Source organism: Ammodytes marinus, assembly GCF_949987685.1.
Source record: "Ammodytes marinus genome assembly, chromosome: 22".
NCBI lineage: Eukaryota > Metazoa > Chordata > Actinopteri > Uranoscopiformes > Ammodytidae > Ammodytes > Ammodytes marinus.
This window is the reverse complement of record NC_137226.1, coordinates 2,391,302-2,413,046: the sequence shown is the minus strand read 5'-3', so window position 1 is coordinate 2,413,046 and position 21,745 is coordinate 2,391,302. Positions and strand designations below refer to the sequence as shown.

At 38.4% G+C, this 21,745-nt stretch overlaps 2 protein-coding genes across 8 annotated transcripts in view; both read left to right on the top strand.

Annotated features, from left to right (window-relative positions):
* On the top strand, window positions 1-8,162 carry mdm2 (MDM2 proto-oncogene). Its single transcript, XM_080050829.1, has 10 exons — window positions 1-68; window positions 314-388; window positions 2,855-2,988; window positions 3,666-3,715; window positions 3,968-4,032; window positions 4,646-4,966; window positions 5,539-5,667; window positions 6,226-6,294; window positions 6,571-6,745; window positions 7,206-8,162. The coding sequence occupies exons 1-10, from the start codon at window positions 15-17 to the stop codon at window positions 7,685-7,687; spliced, it is 1,554 nt and encodes a 517-aa protein (XP_079906955.1). The 5' UTR covers window positions 1-14; the 3' UTR covers window positions 7,688-8,162.
* Window positions 8,163-10,958: 2,796 nt separating this feature from the next.
* upf2 (UPF2 regulator of nonsense mediated mRNA decay) overlaps window positions 10,959-21,745 on the top strand; it is a 35,890-nt gene continuing 25,103 nt past the window's right edge. For all 7 annotated transcript variants that reach the window (XR_013845454.1, XM_080051004.1, XM_080051003.1 and 4 more), the window contains exons 1-12: window positions 10,959-11,000; window positions 12,188-12,296; window positions 12,710-12,799; window positions 13,609-13,760; window positions 14,293-15,072; window positions 16,724-16,884; window positions 17,336-17,524; window positions 18,107-18,256; window positions 18,843-18,946; window positions 20,001-20,086; window positions 21,156-21,264; window positions 21,598-21,711. Coding sequence is in view for 6 of the 7 variants with exons in the window: in XM_080051004.1 (XP_079907130.1) it covers window positions 10,969-11,000; window positions 12,188-12,296; window positions 12,710-12,799; window positions 13,609-13,760; window positions 14,293-15,072; window positions 16,724-16,884; window positions 17,336-17,524; window positions 18,107-18,256; window positions 18,843-18,946; window positions 20,001-20,086; window positions 21,156-21,264; window positions 21,598-21,711 (2,076 nt within the window). In the remaining variant the exon portion in view is untranslated. The remainder of the gene's footprint in view (window positions 11,001-12,187; window positions 12,297-12,709; window positions 12,800-13,608; window positions 13,761-14,292; window positions 15,073-16,723; window positions 16,885-17,335; window positions 17,525-18,106; window positions 18,257-18,842; window positions 18,947-20,000; window positions 20,087-21,155; window positions 21,265-21,597; window positions 21,712-21,745) is intronic.

Below are 21,745 nucleotides of genomic sequence, written 5' to 3'. Positions count from 1 at the left end.
CCAATAGCTTCACAATGTCAGAAGACAGGGAGCAGCCACACGGCGACACCGCTGACGACAACATACTAGTGAGAAACGATTATTTACTGTTTTAAATTATGTTATAACACTAAAGTAACTATCACTCATTGACTGTTTCCTGATTGACTCAACGTGTGTGTGTGTGTGTGTGTGTGTGTGTGTGTGTGTGTGTGTGTGTGTGTGTGTGTGTGTGTGTGTGTGTGTGTGTGTGTGTGTGTGTGTGTGTGTGTGTGTGTGTGTGTGTGTGTGTGTGTGTGTGTGTGTGTGTGTGTGTGTGTGTGTGTGTGTTCAGGTCAGACCAAAGGAAGAGTTTCACACGTTGCTACAACATGCCGGCGCAACGAAAGATGTATTCACCATGAAGGAGGTAAATAATATTATATTGTTTTTTTGTTAATATTACCTTAGAATGAGCCTTTTATATTAACGTAGGAACCTTGGCCGCCATTTTGCACCGCCATGTTTCTACAGTAACTCAGAACGGACAAACTTAACAGCCTTACACATTTTTCTATATAGTGGGCGTCCTGGGGAAATGCACCTGTTGGAAGACCAAGAAGAAGAAGAAGTACTATAGAATAAATAACTAAATACATCTTCACCTCATCACTTGATATTGTGGAAAGACTTGAGGCAGTGGTGGATGATGCCATCTTTAGTAACTATAACTTCTTGTCCTTGAAGGCCACCGTAGCTTCTGTAAATTCTCCCAAAGAGACAGGTTAGCAAGGGAGCGTTGACATCTAGAATCTCACCACTAGATTCTGCGAAATACACCAATATTACACGATGTACCTTTAAATAAAAAAAATGCTATTCACTGAAAATAACTGTTCAAGACCATTGTCTTACAAACCTTTTAAAGGGGCACTGTGTAACATTTTAAGTAATGTATTAGCTAAGATCAATATCCTCATTCATAAATCTGTCCTCATTGGTGTACAATCACCTCTGCCAATAATCTGAATTATCCTCCTGAGCGGAGAATTACAAATATTAATATACATTTTGTACATTGAGCGGGCAGGTCTCCATGTTTTTGGAATGTCATCAGGTGCATTGTTTAGAATTTAGAATTGTTCTTGTCCTTGAAGGCCACTGTAGCTTCTGTTATAATTCAAAAGGGGTGGGGTTACCCAGTGAGCGTTGCATTCTAGAACTTTCTTGATGATTTCATATTACACAGTCATTTAAACCTGCAGTGTGTGGAATTTTGGGTTTTATTTCCTAGCAGACTTTGTAGAAAATAATTATAATATCCAAAAGTACGTTTAAATTAGTGCATAATAGCTGATTTATTTTTTTAGAATTATTATTTTTTTTCCTTAGAAAGGGTCTCATATATGTCCATATTTCTCCATACCTTGGACCAAGGCATTGGCGCCGCCATGTTGGAAGCGTCATGGTTGGAATGTCATCAGGTGCATTGTTTAAAATTTAGAATTGTTCTTGTCCTTGAAGGCCACTGTAGCTTCTGTTATTATTCAAAAGGGTTGGGGTTACCCAGGGAGCGTTGCATTCTAGAACTTTGTAGAATTTTCTAGAACTTTCTTGATGATTCACATTACACACTGCACCTTTTTAAAGGGGCACTGTGTAATATGACATCATCTAGAAAGTTCTAGAATGCAATGCTCCTTGGGTAACCCACAGCTTTTGAATAATAACAGAAGCTACAGTGGCCTTCAAGGACAAGAACAATTCTAAATGATAAACAATGCACCTGATGACATTCCAAAAACATGGATGCCTCCATAAGACTTGCCTGCTCAATGTACAAATTGTAATATAAATATTTGTAATTCTCCGCTCAGGAGGATAATTCAGATTATTGGCAGAGGTGATTGTACACCAATGAGGACATATTTCTGAATGAGGATATTGATTTTAGCTAATAAATTACTTAAAATGTTACACAGTGTCCCTTTAAGTAGAGTATTTCATGTCAGTTGTTAATTTTATTTTTTATTTGTGAGTTTGTGTTCTTTAAAAAGAAAAACCCAAAATAAACAAGTAAAAAAAAAATGCTTAAAATATACACAAATATTACACACTGTACCTTTTTAAATTTAAAAAATGCTATCGACTGAAAATAACTGTAAATACAAAAACGCTGTAATTTCCCCTAGAGGTGATGTTCTACTAGATGACACTAATGGCGCTTTTCCACCGCATGGTATCAGCTCAACTCGACTCGACTCAACTCGCATTTTTGGCGTTTCCAACGCGAAAACATGGTATCTGGTACCTGCAGCGGCTGCTTTTTTTGGTATCGCCTCGCTCTAGGTTCCAAGCGAGCTGAGCCGATGCTAAAAGGTGATGTCGGCAGACGGCCGGCCGCTGATTGGCCAGACGGTAGTCTCTGGCCAATCAGTGGCCGGCAACTTTATGATGCCCGTGTTTACGTGCATAGGGATGTACGTGACGCATCCCTACAGCTGACTGTGTGGCAGTCACACATCGGGATACCAACCCTCCCTTGTAATGGCCCGTCACAATATTCTTCTACTTCTTTTAACAAACAGATACAAGGGGGGTATTTCTTTAACATTTTTCATCTGTGTTTTTGGCGGTTGGTTCAGTTAATAGTGCAACAACTGCTCGTAATTTCTGCTTTGCTACTTTGCTCCGGAGTAGGCTTTCAGCCCCTTACGACAACCCCGCCCACGTTCAGGAGGTACTATTTGCGGTGGAAAACGACCCGTGCTGCTACCAAACCAAGTTGAACTGAGTCGAGTCGAGCTACATGTGCGGTGGAAAAGCGCCATAAAATACTCAAATATTACACACTGTGGCTTTAATTTAAAACCTGCTTTATTACCCTGCCCTCCAGGTGATGTTCTACCTGGGTCAGTACATCATGCAGAAGCAGCTGTACGACCAGAAGCAGCAGCACATCGTCCACTGCTCACAGGACGAACTGGGCCGAGTGTTTGGGGTCGACAGCTTCTCTGTTAAAGAGCCACGGTGAGGGAGAAAGACAGTGTGTGTGTGTGTGTGTGTGTGTGTGTGTGTGTGTGTGTGTGTGTGTGTGTGTCTGTCTGTCTGTCTGTCTGTCTGTCTGTCTGTCTGTCTGTCTGTCTGTGAGTGTGTCTGTCTGTCTGTCTGTCTGTCTGTCTGTCTGTCTGTCTGTCTGTCTGTCTGTCTGTCTGTCTGTGTGTGTGTGAGAGAGAGAGAGAGAGAGAGAGACACACAAGAGAATTAAAGATGCTGTAAGCGAAATGGTTCTTTTAGCTATAACTTCCTGTCAGTGACTGCAGTTAGCAGTCCCCTCGCTCGTCCCTACGTCACCACATAAATGCACTGCGGTCTTCAAGCAGCGAGTTATCTAGCATCATCTCAGATCCATAAATGTGATAAAACATGATAAAAAACCATCAAAACAGACTTTGGGAAGGATTTTTACCTGCTCCGCCATTGTAGGCGCATACACATTCACCCATCTGTTGCTCTCTGTGCGACGTGGTTCTGCTTTACAATAACAACGACACTGGACTTAGCTTGAATTTCTGTTCCTAATGTTCATTCTTTCATCTCTACTTTATTTTGAAAAGATGCAAAAATGTGTCGACAATTATAAATGTATTTGGTGTTGTTGACTGACTGTGAAACTAACATTTTTTATTTTTTATTTTTTTTTTCAGAGTTTTGTTTGCAATGATCACCAATAACCTGGTGGCAGTGAAGACACAAGGTAAGACTGCTATTCTATTACTAGTTCTACTGTATTTCTCTTTCTGCCTTGACTCTGACTAAACTAACCCCTCTTCCTCTCTGTATCTCTCTCTCTCTTCCTCTCCCTCTCTCTCTCTCTCTCTTCCTCTCTCTCTCTTTCCTTCCTCCCTCTCTCTCTCTCTCTCTCTTTCTCTTTCTCCCTCTCTCTTTCTCCCTCTCTCTCTCCCTCTCTCTTTCTCTCTCTCTCTCCCTCTCTTTTTCTCTTTCGTAGATTCACCACCAAGCTTAACCTCAAGTGAACCTCACAGTAACACTCAGACAGACACAACGACGGAGGTAAGACACACACACACACACACACACACACACACACACACACACACACACACACACAGTCCGGTAATACAGCTGGGAAATGTTGCGTCGCATTGTACTGCATTCTGACCATCTCATATTTAGTAGTATGACATTTAGTAAAACATTTTTATATTTATTGAGTTATGAAGAATTAAAAAAAAAAAAAATTAAAAGCCAATACTGCTAAAATTCATTTTTTTTTTTTTTTTTAACCTTTATTTATACAGGTAAATCCCATTGAGACCGGAGACTCTTTTTCAAGGGAGACCTGTTCCCATTCCCACGTTTCCATTCACACACACATTCATACACCGATAGCAGGCTTACTATCGACATTCACACGCTCATAGCTTCATTTGATTTTTTTTTTCTATATTTACTTTATTTTTGGATTATTATTTTTTTAGAACACAAACACACACAACTGTAAAAGTGAACACGCTTAATTTGAATTTTAAATAGATTTTTTTCAAAAAGGGGAATACAAACTGTATAAACCATTGTACAGTAATTGTTCTGCGATTTTGTCAATCAATAAAAAAAACTTTGAAAAAATAATAATAATCAAATTTTTTCGTGTTTTTTTTCCCAGGTGGCTGTTACCGAAAGTGGCTCAACATCTCCGGCCCGCAATAGAACGCGGAGAAGACGTAGAACCAGCGATAGAAGCTCCAACAACCCGGGACCCTCCTGTAGCGGAGAGGGAGAGAAAGAGAGAGAGGGGGATGAAGAGAAGGAGGGAGAGACAGAGGATGGAGAGACAGAGGAAGGAGGAGAAGGCAGAAAGAGAAGACGCTCCGACAGCTACTCGCTCACCTTCGACCAAAGCCTTTCCTGGTGTGTGATTGGAGGACTGGGAAGTGGGCGGGACAGACACAGCAGCAGCAGCCAATCGGAGGACTCGCACAGCACAGTGAGTATTTCAACCAATAAGCATTAGGGGATGTGAATGACAAAATGAATAGTGGTGATGTATATGAAATGGATGTAGCAACCGTCGCCATGTTACGGTGGCGCTGAGCATTCACCAAATAAAAAAAAGTTTCACAGCTAATGTAGCCGTTAGCACACTCAGGATCTCGTAATTACGAGATAAGATTTCGTAATTACGAGATCCATGTTGCCAGATTTTCACAATCTGACAAGATCTTGAAATTTAAAAAAAAAAAAAAATTAATAAAGGTTTTAAATATTTTGAATCGGCCATTTTGAAATGAGTAAGGTTTTGTACAGTTTTTCTTCGAACATTTCTCGTTTTGTTTTTTAATGGAACTCTTTCTTTTTTAAGGGTTGAAAATCGGTCTCTGCATTACCTTTTATTTAATGATCTAGAATATTTGTATTGTTGTTTAATTAAATTTGTTTGTGTGTGTGTGTGTGTGTGTGTGTGTGTGTGTGTGTGTGTGTGTGTGTGTGTGTGTGTGTGTGTGTGTGTGTGTGTGTGTGTGTGTGTGTGTGTGTGTGTGTGTGTGTGTGTGTGTGTAGTCTGTGCGATCAGAGGCGGCAGCAGCCTCAGACTCAGACAGTGATAACTTCAGCGTGGAGTTTGAAGTCGAGTCGATCGATTCTGACGATTATGAAGAAGATGATGTTTCTCTGTCTGCAGACGAACAGGTAAACACACTGATATTTAGCCTGGTGTGTGTGTGTGTTTTCAGGGGGTGTGTGTGTGCTGAGATTCTGTATTATTTATTTATATTAACACACGTGTATACCTGGGTTCGAATCCGGCCTGGGTCTCTCCAAAACTGTCTAATAAAGAAGAAAAAAATGCCCCAAAAATTATCTTAAAAAAACCCAAAAAATATTCTTGTCTTCAGTGTGGGAGTTCTGCCACAGAAAGCTTAGAACACATCAACAAACGTATAGTATGGTGTATAGTTTGATTTTCAATAAAAAGAAAGAAAAGTTTTGATAATGTTTGTGCATGCCGTGAATAAAAAAAAAAAATCATTACTTTATTTTTTGATTTTTGATTTTTGATTTTTTTTAAGAACACACTGAATTATTGTTTTAATATGGAAAAAAAATTGGAATCGCCAGGTAAGACTCTTTACGAAATTCGCCATCGGGATCTGCAACGAAATAGACACACATGTACGGCAGACAGTGAATTGAAAATAAATAAATTAATCAATAAAATGATATTAATGTCCGTGCGTGTGTGTCCAGGTATATGAGGTCACCATCATTGAAGAGGAAGAAGACTCCTTTGACGAAGACACAGAGATCACTGAAGCTGTGAGTCTTCTCCCCCACACACACACACACTTCCCCTCTCTGCCCCATTTCACCTCTGTCTCTACAAAACTGTCAATAAAGCATGAAAAAAAGGCCTAACCCCAACCCTTACCCTAAAATAAACCTAATTCATACCTGAACCTTAAAACCTAGTGTTAACCCACACTCACTCACTCACTCACTCACTCACTCACTCACTCACTCACTCACTCACTCACTCACTCACTCACTCACTCACTTGTACAGGTCTAAATGTTCTTCTTTGTGTATTTTCAGGATTACTGGCGGTGTGTAAAATGTGACGAGGTGAACCCTCCTCTGACCAGAAACTGCTTACGCTGTTGGACGCTGCGGTGTGATTGGCTGCCAGACGAATTAACAAAGTCCAACACTCTTAAAGCCCTCCCCCCAAAACCTACCGACCAACTGGCAGCTAAGGGAGATAATACAGGTGTGTGTGTGTGTGTGTGTGTGTGTGTGTGTGTGTGTGTGTGTGTGTGTGTGTGTGTGTGTCTGTCTCTGTCTGTCTGTCTGTCTGTCTGTCTGTCTGTCTGTCTCTGTCTGTGTCTGTTGGTGGGGTTTATTTAAAAAGTCGACGCCAGTTTGTAAACGCTGCCATACTGAGAAATACAGAGAGAGTTTTGTGGAGCTGATAATAGGCTTAATCAACTTTGTGTCAACTTGTTTGGCGATCATGGCTTGAATGTAACCGACATTTGTTTATATGTAAAAGTTACCCACTATAGCTTTAAAAAATAAAAAAAATAATTCCACAACTTATCAATGATAAACTGATAATTTTTTAACCATTTACTAATTTAATTTTAATTTGCTTATTTTACTTACAAATTTTTTTTTTTATTATTTTTATTTTTTTTATTATTTACTGATTATTTTTTGTCTTTCTTCAGGTTCCGACGGTGAAGAGAGAGACGAAGGTGTTGACGTCCCGGACGGTAAAAGAGCCAAAACGCCCCCTCCTCCCCCCCATCCTCTCTCCCAGAGCCTGTCTGACTGCACTGCGTCCGCTCCAAACTCTCAGGACGTCCTACTAACGTCCTCCCAACCCTCCACCTCTAGCCTGAGTGAAGAGAGCCACGCTTCATCTTCATACACAGATTCTCAAGAGCTTATTTCGCCCTCATCGAATGCCCGAAATACCGCGGTCCCGGAGCTAAAGCGTAATATTTCGGCGGAGTGGCACCTGCCCGAATCGTCCCTGGAACCTTGTATGATTTGTCTGTCCCGGCCCAAGAATGGCTGCATTGTCCACGGGCGAACGGGTCACTTAATGTCGTGTTATGTGTGCGCGAGAAAACTCAAGAAAAGGAATAAGTTGTGTCCCGTGTGTAGGCTGCCCATAGAGTCGGTGGTGCTTACCTACCTCAGCTAAGAACACACAGACAGACAGACAGACAGACACACAGAGAGACAGACACACAGACAGACAGACAGACCCACAAACAGACACACACACACACAGAGAGACAGACAGACACACACACAGACAGAGCACCTTTAGCTTATGGATATCGTCGTGAATCTTTACCGGTTGATTACTTACATTACATTATTATGATTTTTTTTTATTACTTATCCGTTTGACAACATATAAGTGTCCAATGATTTTACTGAACTGATTTTGGATACAGTCTAATTTTATTTAAAAAAAAAATAAAAAAAATAATTAGTTATAATAAGTTATGAGTTAATTGAAAATCCCAAAAACAGCTGAAATACAAGTTTCTGTGTACGATCTGGTTTGTCTTATATTGATAATTAAGGGGACAAATTGAGCCAAAACTGTTTATTTTAACTCAAATTCAAAATCCGGAAATCTGAGGCAACTATCCATACTATCCGCGACATACACATGGTTAAAAGTTCACAACTTTTTTTTTTTTTTTTTTTTAAATGTCGATTTTTTTTTTGGGGGGGGGGGGGGGGGGGGGTCGTATATTGATGGTTTTGTTCTTTTTATTTATTTATTTTTATTTGTTTTGTTTCCCAGAAATGTTTGAATCAATATTATTCTTTTTTTCAACACATAAGACCACCAAAGATATTACAGAACAGATTTTCTATACAGTCTCATTTCATTTAAAATAAATAAAAAAATACTATCTTAAAAAATACATTTTCACAATGATATTTCCCTTTCAAAATATCAATTTTTTTGGGGCGTATATTGATGTTTTTTTTTTTTATTATTATTTGTTGTCTATAAGAGATTTACTTTAACTGATGCTTAGACAGCTAACGTTAGAATGTATATAATTCTCTACGTCTGTACTATCTCACACTTAAATCAGAAAATTGTAGAAAAACTTTCCAAAGATTATTAACTCATACACAGTGAGTTGAATATATCGAAATCACGCCATATTCTCCCTCTGAAAATGCGATAAAAATGTCAAAGATATATACATACAGCTCTGGAAAAAATGAAGAGACCACTCCCAATGTTCAGCGTCTCTCGTTTGACTATTTATAGACATGTGTTTGAGTAGAATGAACATTTTGGTTTTATAATATAAACTACTGACAACATTTCTACCAAATTCACAATACATTTTTTTTGTCATTAAAGAGCATTTTCAATAAGTTATGTAGACATGAAGATTGAAGAAAAATCCAGACTGGTCTCTTAATTTTTTCCATAGCTATATCAAGACTCTTGTAAAAATGTTGGATTGTGTATTTTTGAGTTTGGTTCTTCTAACATCTGATAATGCTGTTTTATTTTGGTAACATTTTTATTTTATGGATCCATAATTTTCTTAAAACATCTCCTGGAAAGAGTTCTGTAATTATAGTAAAAACAATTTAAATATTTATTTATTTTGAAAAAAAGCTTGGCTTGTGCATTGTGGCGATAAGACTCTGAATTTATTATTATTTATAAGCATTCAAATTTAATATTTTTTTTTCTATGTTTTGTTTGTAATTGCATAATTCTTTTCGGGAGATTTTTTTGTAAATAGTTATAGAAATTATTCAAACATTATGGACCCATTGAAATAAATCTATTTTGATATTTTACAGGTACGTCATTGCCTAATAATTTAATTCAAATGTTTTCTTAAAATATATATAATTTTGTAATAAATATTGTATTGATCCGTTGAAGGTGCGTCGAGGAACTTTTTAAATATTTCTGAAACAGTCTCATTTTTCCTCTGATGATCATACATGACATGTAACAGCAAACGAGACCATCAGTGCAAAAAATGCTATTTTTATATCATTTGTCTTAATGCCTTTGTCATGGGTATACGCTCACCCAGGAACAACAGCTGGCGTGGTAAAAACACTACCGCTTTTGTCCAAAGGGGGCGCTAGAATGAACACAAAACTGAAAAGTTCCTCGGAGCACCTTTTAAAAGAAAACCCCATATGTAAACTTTTGAATTTAAATTATTAGAAAAATGACATAGTGACCTGCCATCTTTATTATTTATTGTAGGTATTGTATTTAAGAGGCTCAAGTTTATTTAAGATTGAAGGCTTTGCTACGAGCTCTTTGGATAATAAGATGAATATTATATCGCTGGTGTGGAGAGATTTCTGTGAATTGAATAAAGTTTAACTTGTGTTAACATGAACCACGTTTCCTTCTCTCTCTTTTTTTTTAACTTTTTTGTAGAAATACGTTCACTTAAAGCTATAGTGCGTAACTTTATCAGCTCCACAAAATTCTCTCTGTATTTCTCAGTATGGCAGCGTTTACAAACTGGTGTCGTCGTCGTCCAGCCACTGGTGCAGGAGCTCATAAAAATCCCAAGAAGAGCCCAAGAAATGTTTCAGTTGTTGATTCTACTGCTAAGAAAAACACCTGGACGTACAGCAGAAGGTATAAAATCCATGTGCCATCACCTGAAGGCTTTACCTCATGTAGATGCACCGACAGTGTTGTTGTAATTACTCAGAATTCCTCATTGGGGGCTACAGAAGTAACACACTTATCTATGTAAGGCATATTGTATCATATATCATATTGTATGAAATGTAAAGCCCACTGAGACAAATGTATTTGTGATTTTGGGCTATACAAATAAAACTGATTTGATTTGATATATGCAAACTGATTGGACGTCATAGCAGTTATGTATACGCCTATTATACAACAGTTTCATAAATATTTTTAATTTTAACCCAAGTAGAGTTACTTCATGTGTCTGAAGCTGCGGTTATTCAAGGCAGATGAAAACACAAGAACTACACTTTTAACAGACTGTGTTAAAAGTGTAGTTCTTCATAGAGACCACAGAGAGAGGCACACTTTCTATCTATCTATCTATCTATCTATCTATCTATCTATCTATCTATCTATCTATCTATCTATCTATCTATCTATCTATCTATCTATCTATCTATCTATCTATCTATCTATCTATCTATCTATCTATCTATCTGTCTATCTGTCTATCTGTCTGTCTGTCTGTCTGTCTGTCTGTCTATCTGTCTGTCTGTCTGTCTGTCTGTCTGTCTGTCTGTCTGTCTGTCTGTCTGTCTGTCTGTCTGTCTGTCTGTCCGTTCATCCATCCATCCATCCATCCATCCATCCATCCATCCATCCATCCATCCCAGTTGGTGGCGGTATTGCGTCTCTAAACTTTTCTGCCAACCGCCAAGAAACACCACAGAAGAAGAAGCAGAAGGAACCCAACGCTAATGACCGATGTTTGTTTTGCTACAAGTAGCAGGTAAAACTTCTCATTTTACGAACACATTTACACGGAAATTACAACAGCTTATCACTTATACATGTGTTATATTATCCCAAATTCACAATGAGACGCCTTAATCTAAACTAACTGTGGGTTAAATGCTGTCAAAACGTCAAAACAAGTGGCCTAGCTTTAGCGCGGTAGCTTATGCTAATGCTAACTGACTTATTTTTCTCATTGACATATTTTAAATACGTCACAGCATCTTCATAATAACCTAAAACAAAATGTCGACTTCACCGCTGATATTAAGATGTTTCGTGAAGTTATATCGCTATTATTAAGCCGAGCTGTTACCATGGAGACACAGCTGGAGCTAGGTGGCTAACGGTGCAGCTGCGTGGGCGTGTGTGTGTGTCATGCTAACAATATAAACAGATAACGAAAATGTCAATAACATTTTTTTTTTTTTTGCTGCCAGTGTTTTATTTCTGACGTTGTTTACAATTTGCAATGAATGTTGAGTCGTGTATAAGTGCGTCATTGTTGCAATTGTGTCACAATAGCAGTTAGGTTACATCATATTACAAAATAGATATTGATAATAGCGACAGTTATTTTTTTAGATCATTTTATCCAAGCTAGAGAATGCATGGATAGCGCTTCGGAATGTTACTCATCCATGTCGCAATAACTGATGTTGATTGATACCCTTATGTGACACAAGCAACATATTATCGGGTTGTTTTGAGTTATTTATTTATTAAATTATAAAATATTGTAAAGTACCATCAGTAAACAACAATAAGACTGATCATTTTGATAACAACACAGATTTGGGGTGAGCTAGAAAATGATCAAAACGGTGTTCTGTTTTTTGCTTGCCAAGTTGTTGTTGTGGTTAGAATCCAGCCCCCAGCCCGGGTCGTTCTCTGCATGTCATTCCCCTCTCTGCCCCATTTCATCTCTGTCTCTCCACTACTGTCTGAATAAAGCTTGAAAAATGCCAAAAAAAATAATCCCAGTATCTTTCTGTCTGTCCTCCTGTACATCACCAATCCTCCATAATATCAGCTGACTTTAATACTAAAAAAAAGTTAATACTAGTCTATTTACATGAATATTTAAGTTAATTTGAAGAATAAAAGAGTGTTGCTAACCCCCAGTATCTGTCTGTCTGTCTGTCTGTCTGCGTGTCTGTCTGTCTGTCTGTCTGTCCTCAGTATGCCTGCTGAACGCAAGCGCTCTGTAAACATGGACGAGAAAGAAGAGAAGGAACGAGACGGCGGAGACAGACGACCGCTGTCCGCTCGGGACAAAGCCAAAGATGAGGTGAACAATTATGCTCCTAATCTGAGATGTATAACTTTGTATAAATGTTATATCTTGGTTTATTTTCATTTCTATGTCACTATATTCATTTATAACCCCTGGCACTTTACATTTTTCTTGTACATGGACTTGCTTTTTTTTTTTTTTTTTTATATACATGATCATTTGAAATTTTACACTAAAATGTTAATTGTTATAGAATTTTTTGAAACATACAAAACAGAAAATCTTAACCAGGTACTGTTACATTCACTCATTGTTAAAGGGTAACTAAACCCCACCTAGTTTACCTCCTGCATCCTCCCTGAAATTCAAAAAGTCCATCAATTTTAGTCAAATACATACATTTATAATTGTCCATGATCATTTAATCCTTGGCGCTTTATAACTCCCTTTACTAACTTTATTCTAAGGTTAAAATGAGCGGGAAGAAAGATGGCGGCAGCGGGAAGGAGGAGAAACGGAAACGAATAGAGGAGGAGAAGAAGAAGAAAGAGGAAAAGGTGATTCACTCACTCAGTCCATTCATGACTTCAAAATGTTGAGTTAATAAACAGCCTAGGCTCTGTAAACTGGTATGTAAACAAAGGGATCCATCGTAGCTACTAGGAACATACCTGTTTACAATTAAAATGTTTTAAATGTGCCGTATATATTTAATTTTTCATTTAACCTTTATTTATTATCGAGTGATCAGTTCAGGGGTGACCCTCATTTACAATGATGTCGAGTCAAACAACAACTGATAAAGAAAAAAAGGAAAACATTTAAACATTTACACAGTGGTGAAGAGTGGCAGCAATTAAGATGAATTTGGCGAAAGTACAATATAGCCTTATTAAAACATTTACAGGTAGAGTTTGTCAGATTTAAGATAATATGTTTGAATTGGTTAAACCTGCAGTGTGTAGAATTTTGGGTTTTATTTCCTAGCAGATTTTGTAGAAAGTAATTATAATATCCATAAGTACATTTAATTTAGTGCATAATAGCTGAAATTTCTTTTTTGAATTATTATTTTTTCCCTTAGAAAGGGTCTCATATGTCCATATTTCTGCATATTTTGGACCAAGGCCTAGTGCCGCCATCTTGAAAGTGTCATAGTTGGAATGTCATCAGGTGCATTGTTTAAAATGTAGAATTGTTCTTGTCCTTGAAGGCCACTGTAGCTTCTGTTATTATTCGAAAGGGGTGGGGTTACCCAGGGAGCGTTGCATTCTAGAACTTTGTAGAACTTTCTTGATGATGTCATATTACACACTGCACCTTTAAAGGACATATATAAATAAAGTTTTTGATCCTGCGTTCCCAGGAGCGGCGTCGTAAGGAGGAGGAGAAGAAGAAAGAGGAGGAAGAACAGAAGAAGAAAGAGGAGGAGGAGCAGCGAGCGCAGGAGGAAGAGGAGAGGAAGGTCCAGGAGGAAGAAGCCAGGAAGCAACGCGAGGAAGAGGCCGCACTGCTCAAGTAAGGACTGGTGGGGAGTTTGGGGTCGCCATTTTATTTATTTTATTTTATTTATTTTTATACTTAGAAATAGTATTTTTTTCGGCTTTAGGCATTTTTAAGAAACATAACACAACAGTAACAAAAAAAGTCTTTACTTTTTTTATTATAATTTTTTTTATTTTGTTTTTTACATTATTCAGGAGAAGGTGAAGAACGGGCCTAGTGTGTGTTATGTTAAAATGTACTTTTTAAATACTTTATTTTTTTATTTTTTTTTAAAGAACACAAACTGAAAAAGTAAACAAAGGAACAAAATATTATTTTTAATCAGGCTGAATCGGTCTACCTCTACTAAATCATATGCTTTGGGCAAAGCAAGACAACAGCACAAAATGATTTACAACTTTTACAGATGAAATTCTTAATTTGCAACATTTACTTTATGCAAAACAAAATACATCAAGGCCTTAAACCAATTAAACTAAACCCATTGCAACTTCCCTCTCTTACTGTGTACTATCCCTTGTGTATTTTCCCCTCGTGTCTCTAGGGAGAAGGAGGAGAGTCACCAGTTGCACCAGGAGGCTTGGGAGCGCCATCATTCCCGCAAGGAACTCCGGAGCAAGAACCAAAACGCCTCCGAGGGCCGGCCAGAGGAAACGTTCTTCAGCCGCCTGGACTCCAGCCTCAAGAAGAACACCGCCTTCGTCAAGAAGCTACGCACGCTAACGGAACAGCAGCGCGACTCTCTCTCCCACGACTTCACCTCTCTCAACCTCAGCAAGTACATCGGAGAAGCTGTGAGCTCCGTGGTCGAAGCCAAGTTGAAGATATCCGACGTGGGTTGCGCCGTTCATTTGTGTTCCCTGTTCCACCAACGTTACACCGAATTCGCCCCGCTCTTGCTGCAGGCTTGGAAGAGGCATTTCGAAGCCAGGAAAGAGGAGAAATCGCCCAATGTCAGCAAGCTACGCACCGATCTTCGCTTCATCGCAGAGCTCACGATCGTGGGTCTATTCACGGACAAAGAAGGCCTTTCTCTGATATACGAGCAGCTGAAGAATATCATAAGCACGGATAGGGACTCGCACACACACGTTTCGGTGGTGATAAGTTTCTGTAAGCATTGCGGGGATGACATAGCCAGTCTGCTGCCCAGGAAGGTGAAGCTTGCGGTGGATAAGTTTGCGTTAGTGTTCCCTCCCAGCGAGATCATCAGTGTGGAGAAGCAGCAGCCGTTCCAGAACCTACTGAGAGAATACTTCACCTCGCTCACCAAACACCTGAAGAAAGATCACAGGGAGCTGCAGAATACTGAGAGGCAGAACAGGTGAGGTTGAGGTTTTCAGATATATATATTATTATTATTATAAACAGGTGAGGTTGAGGTTTTCACATATATGTTTTTTTAATTACGGTAATACATTTTTTTATTGGTCCGATTTTTTTTTTTATGTGGTGTGGCAATTTGAATATTCTACAATGTTTTCATTTGTCTAGTATTTAAGGACCAATTCAGTATTCAGCTTTGTTTTTTTGTCTTTTTTGGGGTTTTTTTGCAACCAAACTATTTCCAAAAGTAGCTTAAACTACAATATATTTTGTCAGCAAATTACTAATATTTTAAAATATATGTTTATACAGATAATTAATCATAAGGATTTCTGTTAACTCCATATTGATCTAATATATTATAGAATGACATGAAACATTTTTCAAATTGATAGGAATTATCAAAAGACACAGCAGTAAGAGACAGAAGTAGGCGCAGGATGTGTTGCACCAGCGTAACTACTGAATGCTTAACATTGGGATTAATAAGGTTTTTAATCAAGTTTTTTTTTTTTTAGTATTCGAAGCCTGTAAAATGGTATAATTAGGGCAGCCATAGTGATAAGACATAACATTTAACATATTTTTAATTTTCATTTCATTTAACTTTTATTTATCCTCGAGAGACCAATTGAGGGGTGACCCTCATTTTCAATGGTGTCGAGTTCAAACAAATTCCAAGGAAAAACAACAATGCATAAGCAATATTCAATGCAAATACATCAAATACACAACAACAGGTGAAGAGAAGAAAAAAAAACCAATTGAAACATTTACACAGTGGTGAAGAGTGGCAGCAATTAAAATGAAATTAAATGGGTGAAAGTACAATATAGCCTAATTAAAACAGTTACAGGTAGAGTTTGGCAGATTTAAGATAGTTTGTTTAAATTGATTAAAGGATATGAAGGTATTCAGTTTAATTTGTTGCTGTAAGTTGTTGCAGGAGTCGGGGGCACTGAAGCTAAAAGCTGTCTTTCCCAGCTCAGACCGGGCTTGTGGGACATAAAGCATGAGCATGTCAGTGGAGCGGGTCTGATAAAGCCCATCTGAAATTTGCAACATTTCTGTTAAATAACGAGGAAGCTTCCCAGTCAAGGCTTTGTAAATAAAAACATGCCAATGTGCATCACGTCTCTCTTTAAGGGAGGACCACCCAACCTTTTCATATAAAAGACAATGGTGTGTGTCATAAGCATCTCCTGTGATGAACCTTAAGGCAGAGTGAAAAACAGAGTCTAGGAGTTTAAGACATGAATGAGATGCATGCCGGTAAACCACATCACCGTAATCAAGGACAGACATAAAAACTGCCTCAATAATCCTTTTCCTACTAAATAAAGGGAAGGTGGTTTTGTTCCTATAAAAATAGCCAATTTTTTGTCGTAGTCGACGAACAAGATGTCCAAGTCACCAAGTCTGTGACCACCTTTAAGCTCTTTTATTGTCTTGGGTTATTGGTGCCTTTGTATTTTTATATATATTCTATTTGTAAATTGTCTTTCTCTGCCTGCCTAGGGAACAACAGATAAATAAAAAATTAGCACTTTTGCTCAAATCTGGCATTTTTACAGCTGTGATTGTTACCGCTGTTCATTAATTTGCGCTGTCCCTAACAAATAAATAAATACCATTTTCCCCTCTTTTAGACGTATCCTACATTCCAAAGGGGAGCTGAGTGAAGACAGACACAAGCAGTATGAGGAGTTTGCCACTTCGTACCAGAAGCTTCTGGCCAACACTCACTCTCTGGCCGACCTGCTGGACGAAAACATGCCGGACCTGCCCCTGGACAAGACTGTCACCGAGGGTGGGTGGTGTTTACTTTATACTATTATAGATCAATGAAAAAGGGCTCATTTTAAAGCTATAGTGAGTAACTTCTGTCGCCCCCCCCATGAGGAATTCTCAGTAATTACAAGAACACTGTCGGTGCATCTACATGAGGTAAAGCCTTCAGTGATGGCACATGGATTTTATACCTTCTGCTGTACGTCCAGGTTTTTTCTTAGGAGTAAATTCAACAACTGAAACATTTCTTGGGCTCTTCTTGGGGATTTTTCTGAGCTCCTGCACCAGTGTCAGGGGGGAGGGGGGAGGGGACACCAGTTTGTAAACACTGCCATACTGAGAAATACAGAGAGAGTTTTGTGGAGCTGATAGTCTGTCTCCCCATTTCAACTCTATTCAAATAAAGCTTGAAAACGCCCCAAAAAATAATCTTTATATGTAATTTTGCCTATTATTTATCCTTCCCTTAGAGCACGGCACGGGCATTGATATCTTCACGCCCGGTAAACCCGGAGAGTTCGACCTGGAGGGCGGGCTCTGGGAGGACGAAGACGCCAAGAACTTCTACGAGAACCTGGTGGACCTGAAAGCTTTCGTCCCCGCCATTCTGTTCAAGGACAACGAGAAGGGACAGAGCAAGGACAAGGAGGAGGCCAAGGGTAGGCTTGAATTGAATTGAATTGAATTGAATTGAATTGAATTGAATTGAATTGAATTGAATTGAATTGAATTGAATTGAATTTTATTTTATTTTATTTTATTTTATTTTATTTTATTTTATTTTATTTTATTTTATTTTATTTTATTTTATTTTATTTTATTTTATTTTATTTTATTTTATTTTATTTTATTTTATTTTATTTTATTTTATTTTATTTTATTTTATTTTATTTTATTTATTGAATTTATTTCAGACAATATCAAATTGGAAAAGTTTTTGTTTTTTTGTTAACAAAGCAAAGCCAGATGCAACACTTGTGCAAATGTGATGTTTTCGCCTGTTGCTAGAATTGGTGAAGCACACAGACGTTTACAGTGACTTCATGACGTGTCTCTCTTGACCGCGGAAAAGCAAACCGGTTCTTAAAAGATTGCTAAATTGCTGGTTCGCATTGGTAAAAAAAAAAGAGCCTCACTCTTAGATTAATACTTACTGTCTCTGTCTCTGTCTGTCTGTCTGTCTGTCTGTCTGTCTGTCTGTCTGTCTGTCTGTCTGTCTGTCTGTCTGTCTGTCTGTGTAGAAGCAGTAGAGGGTAAGGATGCGGTCACCACCACAGAGGAGTTGGAGCTCGAGCTGGAGGCGCTGGACATCACAGACGAGCCCATGGAGCTGGAGGGAGCAGAGGAGACAGAGAGCGAAGAGCTGGCCAAGAAACTACTGGATGAGCAAGGTACACACAGGGCCGCCATTTTGAATTGATATGTTGTTGTGTATATATATGTCATACAAGTCCTTGTAACCAGTGCCACCATAATTTTTTTTGGCCGTTTTGCTTTTTGACATTAGACAGTTTGGAGAGATACAGATGTTATGGGGTAGGGAGACACTAACCACGTACACACCATTTTTTATTCATGTGTTGTAAATATCATAAATAATAAATCATCACGTCATAAAAAGTTACTGGCAATCCTACTATATCTGTTAGTAAGTTTTTCTTTATCACTTGAGGCAGTGCTGGATGATTCCATCTTTAGTAACTACAGTATAGCTTCTTGTCCTTGAAGGCCACCGTAGCTTCTCTAAATTTACCCAAAGGGAAGGGAGGGGTTAGCAAGGGAGCGTTGACATGTTTATAACCCTTTTTCTGCTGTATGTTTAGAGCAGAATAAAATTGATAAAATAAGGCTTTCGTTTATAGAAATGAATCAGTGTTTTTGTGTTGTTCTGAAGCTCTAAATTGTCCAGTTATTGTAGTTTTTTTCATATTTATTCTGAGTGTATCTTTACAACCCTTTTTCTTGTTGTATATGCAGAGCAAGAGGAAGAGGAGGCCAACACCGGCTCCCACTTGAAGCTGATCGTTGACGCTTTCATCCAGCAGCTTCCCAACTGTGTCAACAGAGACCTCATAGACCGGGTGAGGAACAATCCCCATACTACCATACTATTTAGTACCCCAGAAAAAGATTAAGGATGTCCCAATACATGCTTATCAAATGCAGTATGCCAAAAATACCCAGATGCCCTAACACTTCCAATGACCTTTTTGTAGTATGCAAACCAGCAAGGTTTAGTTTGTAGGGTAGTAAAAAGAAAAAGCATGTGATTTAGAACGCAGGGAATATGTTTAACCTGCTGTCCATATTGCCTTGATTTGTGTCCAGATAACGTGATAAAAACAAAATTATATTATGGATTTTATTTTATTTTCGATATAGATTTTAGTAATGTTTACTGTAGATATATTTATAGTTTTTTGCAGCTGTATTATTATAGTTAATAGATCATTTAAAAACGTATTCATCTTAAAGTGTTAAAGATGGTACATTAGAACATTAGAAATAAGCTTATTATGGAAGAATTTTAAGCACCTTTCCACCTGACCCCTTCTATATTATAAGCTTTTACTGTACGTTGCTGACAAGTAAAACAACCTTTAAATCTTTATATTAAAGGTGAAGTAAGCGGTTTATTTATGTTAATATAAGTGTTAAATCGCTCTTTATTCATACAGTGATCACTTACATAATGTGCGCGTTTCATAAAGCCGATCTCTCAGTCAGCTGCTTTGTATGTAATTGGCAAATAAACTTATTGTAGGATCCCGAAATTTTTATCCAATCAGAAGAGAGAACGCTACAAACCGACACTCATATATAGTATATACACCCCATGGTCTCACTGCCGGTGCACGCCAGAGCAACAGATGGGTGAATGTTTATGCGCCTACAATGTCGGCGCAGGTAAAAATCCTTCCCAATGTCTGTTTTGATGGTTTTTATCATGTTTTATCACACTTGTGGATCTGAGATGATGCTAGATAACTCGCTGCTTGAAGACCGCAGTGCATTAATGTGGTGACGTAGGGACGAGCGAGGGGACTGGCTAACTGCAGTAACTGACAGGAAGTTAGCTAAAAGAACCATTCCGCTTACTGCACCTTTAACGAGCCTTGTGTTGCCTCTCTTCAGGCGGCCATGGATTTCTGCATGAACATGAACACCAAATCCAACAGGAGGAAGCTTGTGCGAGCGCTGTTCACCGTCCCAAGACAGAGGTAAATACTGTGTTCATTTGATGACCATTAATATGGAGAGATTTGGACTTTTGATATAACTTTAATTCTGTGTTAAAATTGTCTGACCTCCTGTCTGTGGATAATTTTTTCCTCCTGAAGGCTTTAAAAAACTAAATATTTAGCTAAAGGCAGCAGTAATGCATTTGTTGGGGACTATTTTCAGCGACGTATTGATGAATTGATAAATGTATTGATACCAACATAACTACTGATATTGCTCTTTGATTCAAGTACATATCGGTGTTCAAATAACTTTCAATAAATTGATGCATGTAAAGATTCAACTGTTATTATTTTATGATATTCTTTAGGCAGTTACGTTATAATGTATTAACGTTGCATAGATACCAATAGCAGTATCGTTTGTCAAGGAGGAACTGGTAGTAGGTAGGGGCGGCAGTGGCGAAGTCGGTAGGGAGATCGCCTCTGGAGTGCAGGGTCGGAGGTTCGTTCCCCCGTCTCCCCGCCACATGTCCAAGTGTCCCTGAGCAAGACACTGAACCCCAAATTGCTCCCGATGGTTCAGAGAGCGCCTTGCATGGCAGCTTCTACCATCGGTGTAAGAGTGTGTGTATGAATGGGTGAATGTGGTAAGATATGTAAAGCGCTTTGGGGCTGAGAAAATCGGCTAGAAAGCGCTATATAAGTCAAGTCCATTTACCATTACTAACTTACCATTGGTTCTCCATACCCATCCTGAGCTAAAAAATAATGTTTGCAGATACATTCAGATTTGAGTATTTTTGGGGGATTTATTGACAATAAGAAAAATATATATATCATTTTCAAGCCTCATGCTATGCCTTCAGTCCCCACCAGGAGGCGCCCTCACCACAGTAAACTAACCACTGACTCTAATACAATACACTGCAGGGGGAATAGGGGAACATTTTACAACATAATAGTGTTAGTATCCATATTTTCTCATTTTATGAATCAAAAAATACTACAAACAGGTTTTAAAAATGCATGATATGCCTTCAGTCACCACCAGGAGGCGCCCTTACCACAGTAAATGAGACACTAAACTCTCTCTCTGTTGTTGCAGGTTGGATCTGCTGCCGTTCTACTCTCGTCTGGTGGCGACCCTCCATCCCTGCATGTCTGACGTGGCCGAAGACCTTTGCTCCATGCTGAAGGGAGACTTCAGATTCCATGTATGTATTGTTGTCAAATAGAATCAAATCAAATCAGTTTTTATTTGTATAGCCTTTATATCTCAAATAGACATTTTGCCACAGTGGGCTTTACATTCCATACAGTATGACACCCTCTGCCCTTACACCCTTATCTCGACTGAGGAAAAAACTCCCAGTAAAAAAAAACCTTTATCGGGATAAAATTGTTGCTTTTGTGAATGAATGCAGGGGAACAGGGGAACATTGCAGATTAACAGACTGCAAATGCAAACTAGCAGGACACTATGTATTTTCTTTTTGCCAAAATCATGAATGAAAGATTTTTTCTATTTTTTATAAATGTTTTAATAGATGCGTAAGAAGGACCAAATCAACATCGAGACCAAAAACAAAACGGTCCGATTCATCGGAGAACTGGCCAAGTTCAAGATGTTCTCCAAAACAGACACGCTGCATTGTCTAAAGGTGGGTGAGAAAACTAGTGTGTGTGTGTGTGTGT

Coding starts and splice junctions, on each gene's coding strand:
- mdm2 (XM_080050829.1), top strand. CDS start 15: ATGTCAGAAGACAGGGAGCAGCCACACGGCGACACCGCTGACGACAAC. Junction 2,989..3,665: donor TTCTCTGTTAAAGAGCCACG/GTGAGGGAGAAA, acceptor TTTTTTTTTCAG/AGTTTTGTTTGCAATGATCA. Junction 6,746..7,205: donor AGCTAAGGGAGATAATACAG/GTGTGTGTGTGT, acceptor GTCTTTCTTCAG/GTTCCGACGGTGAAGAGAGA.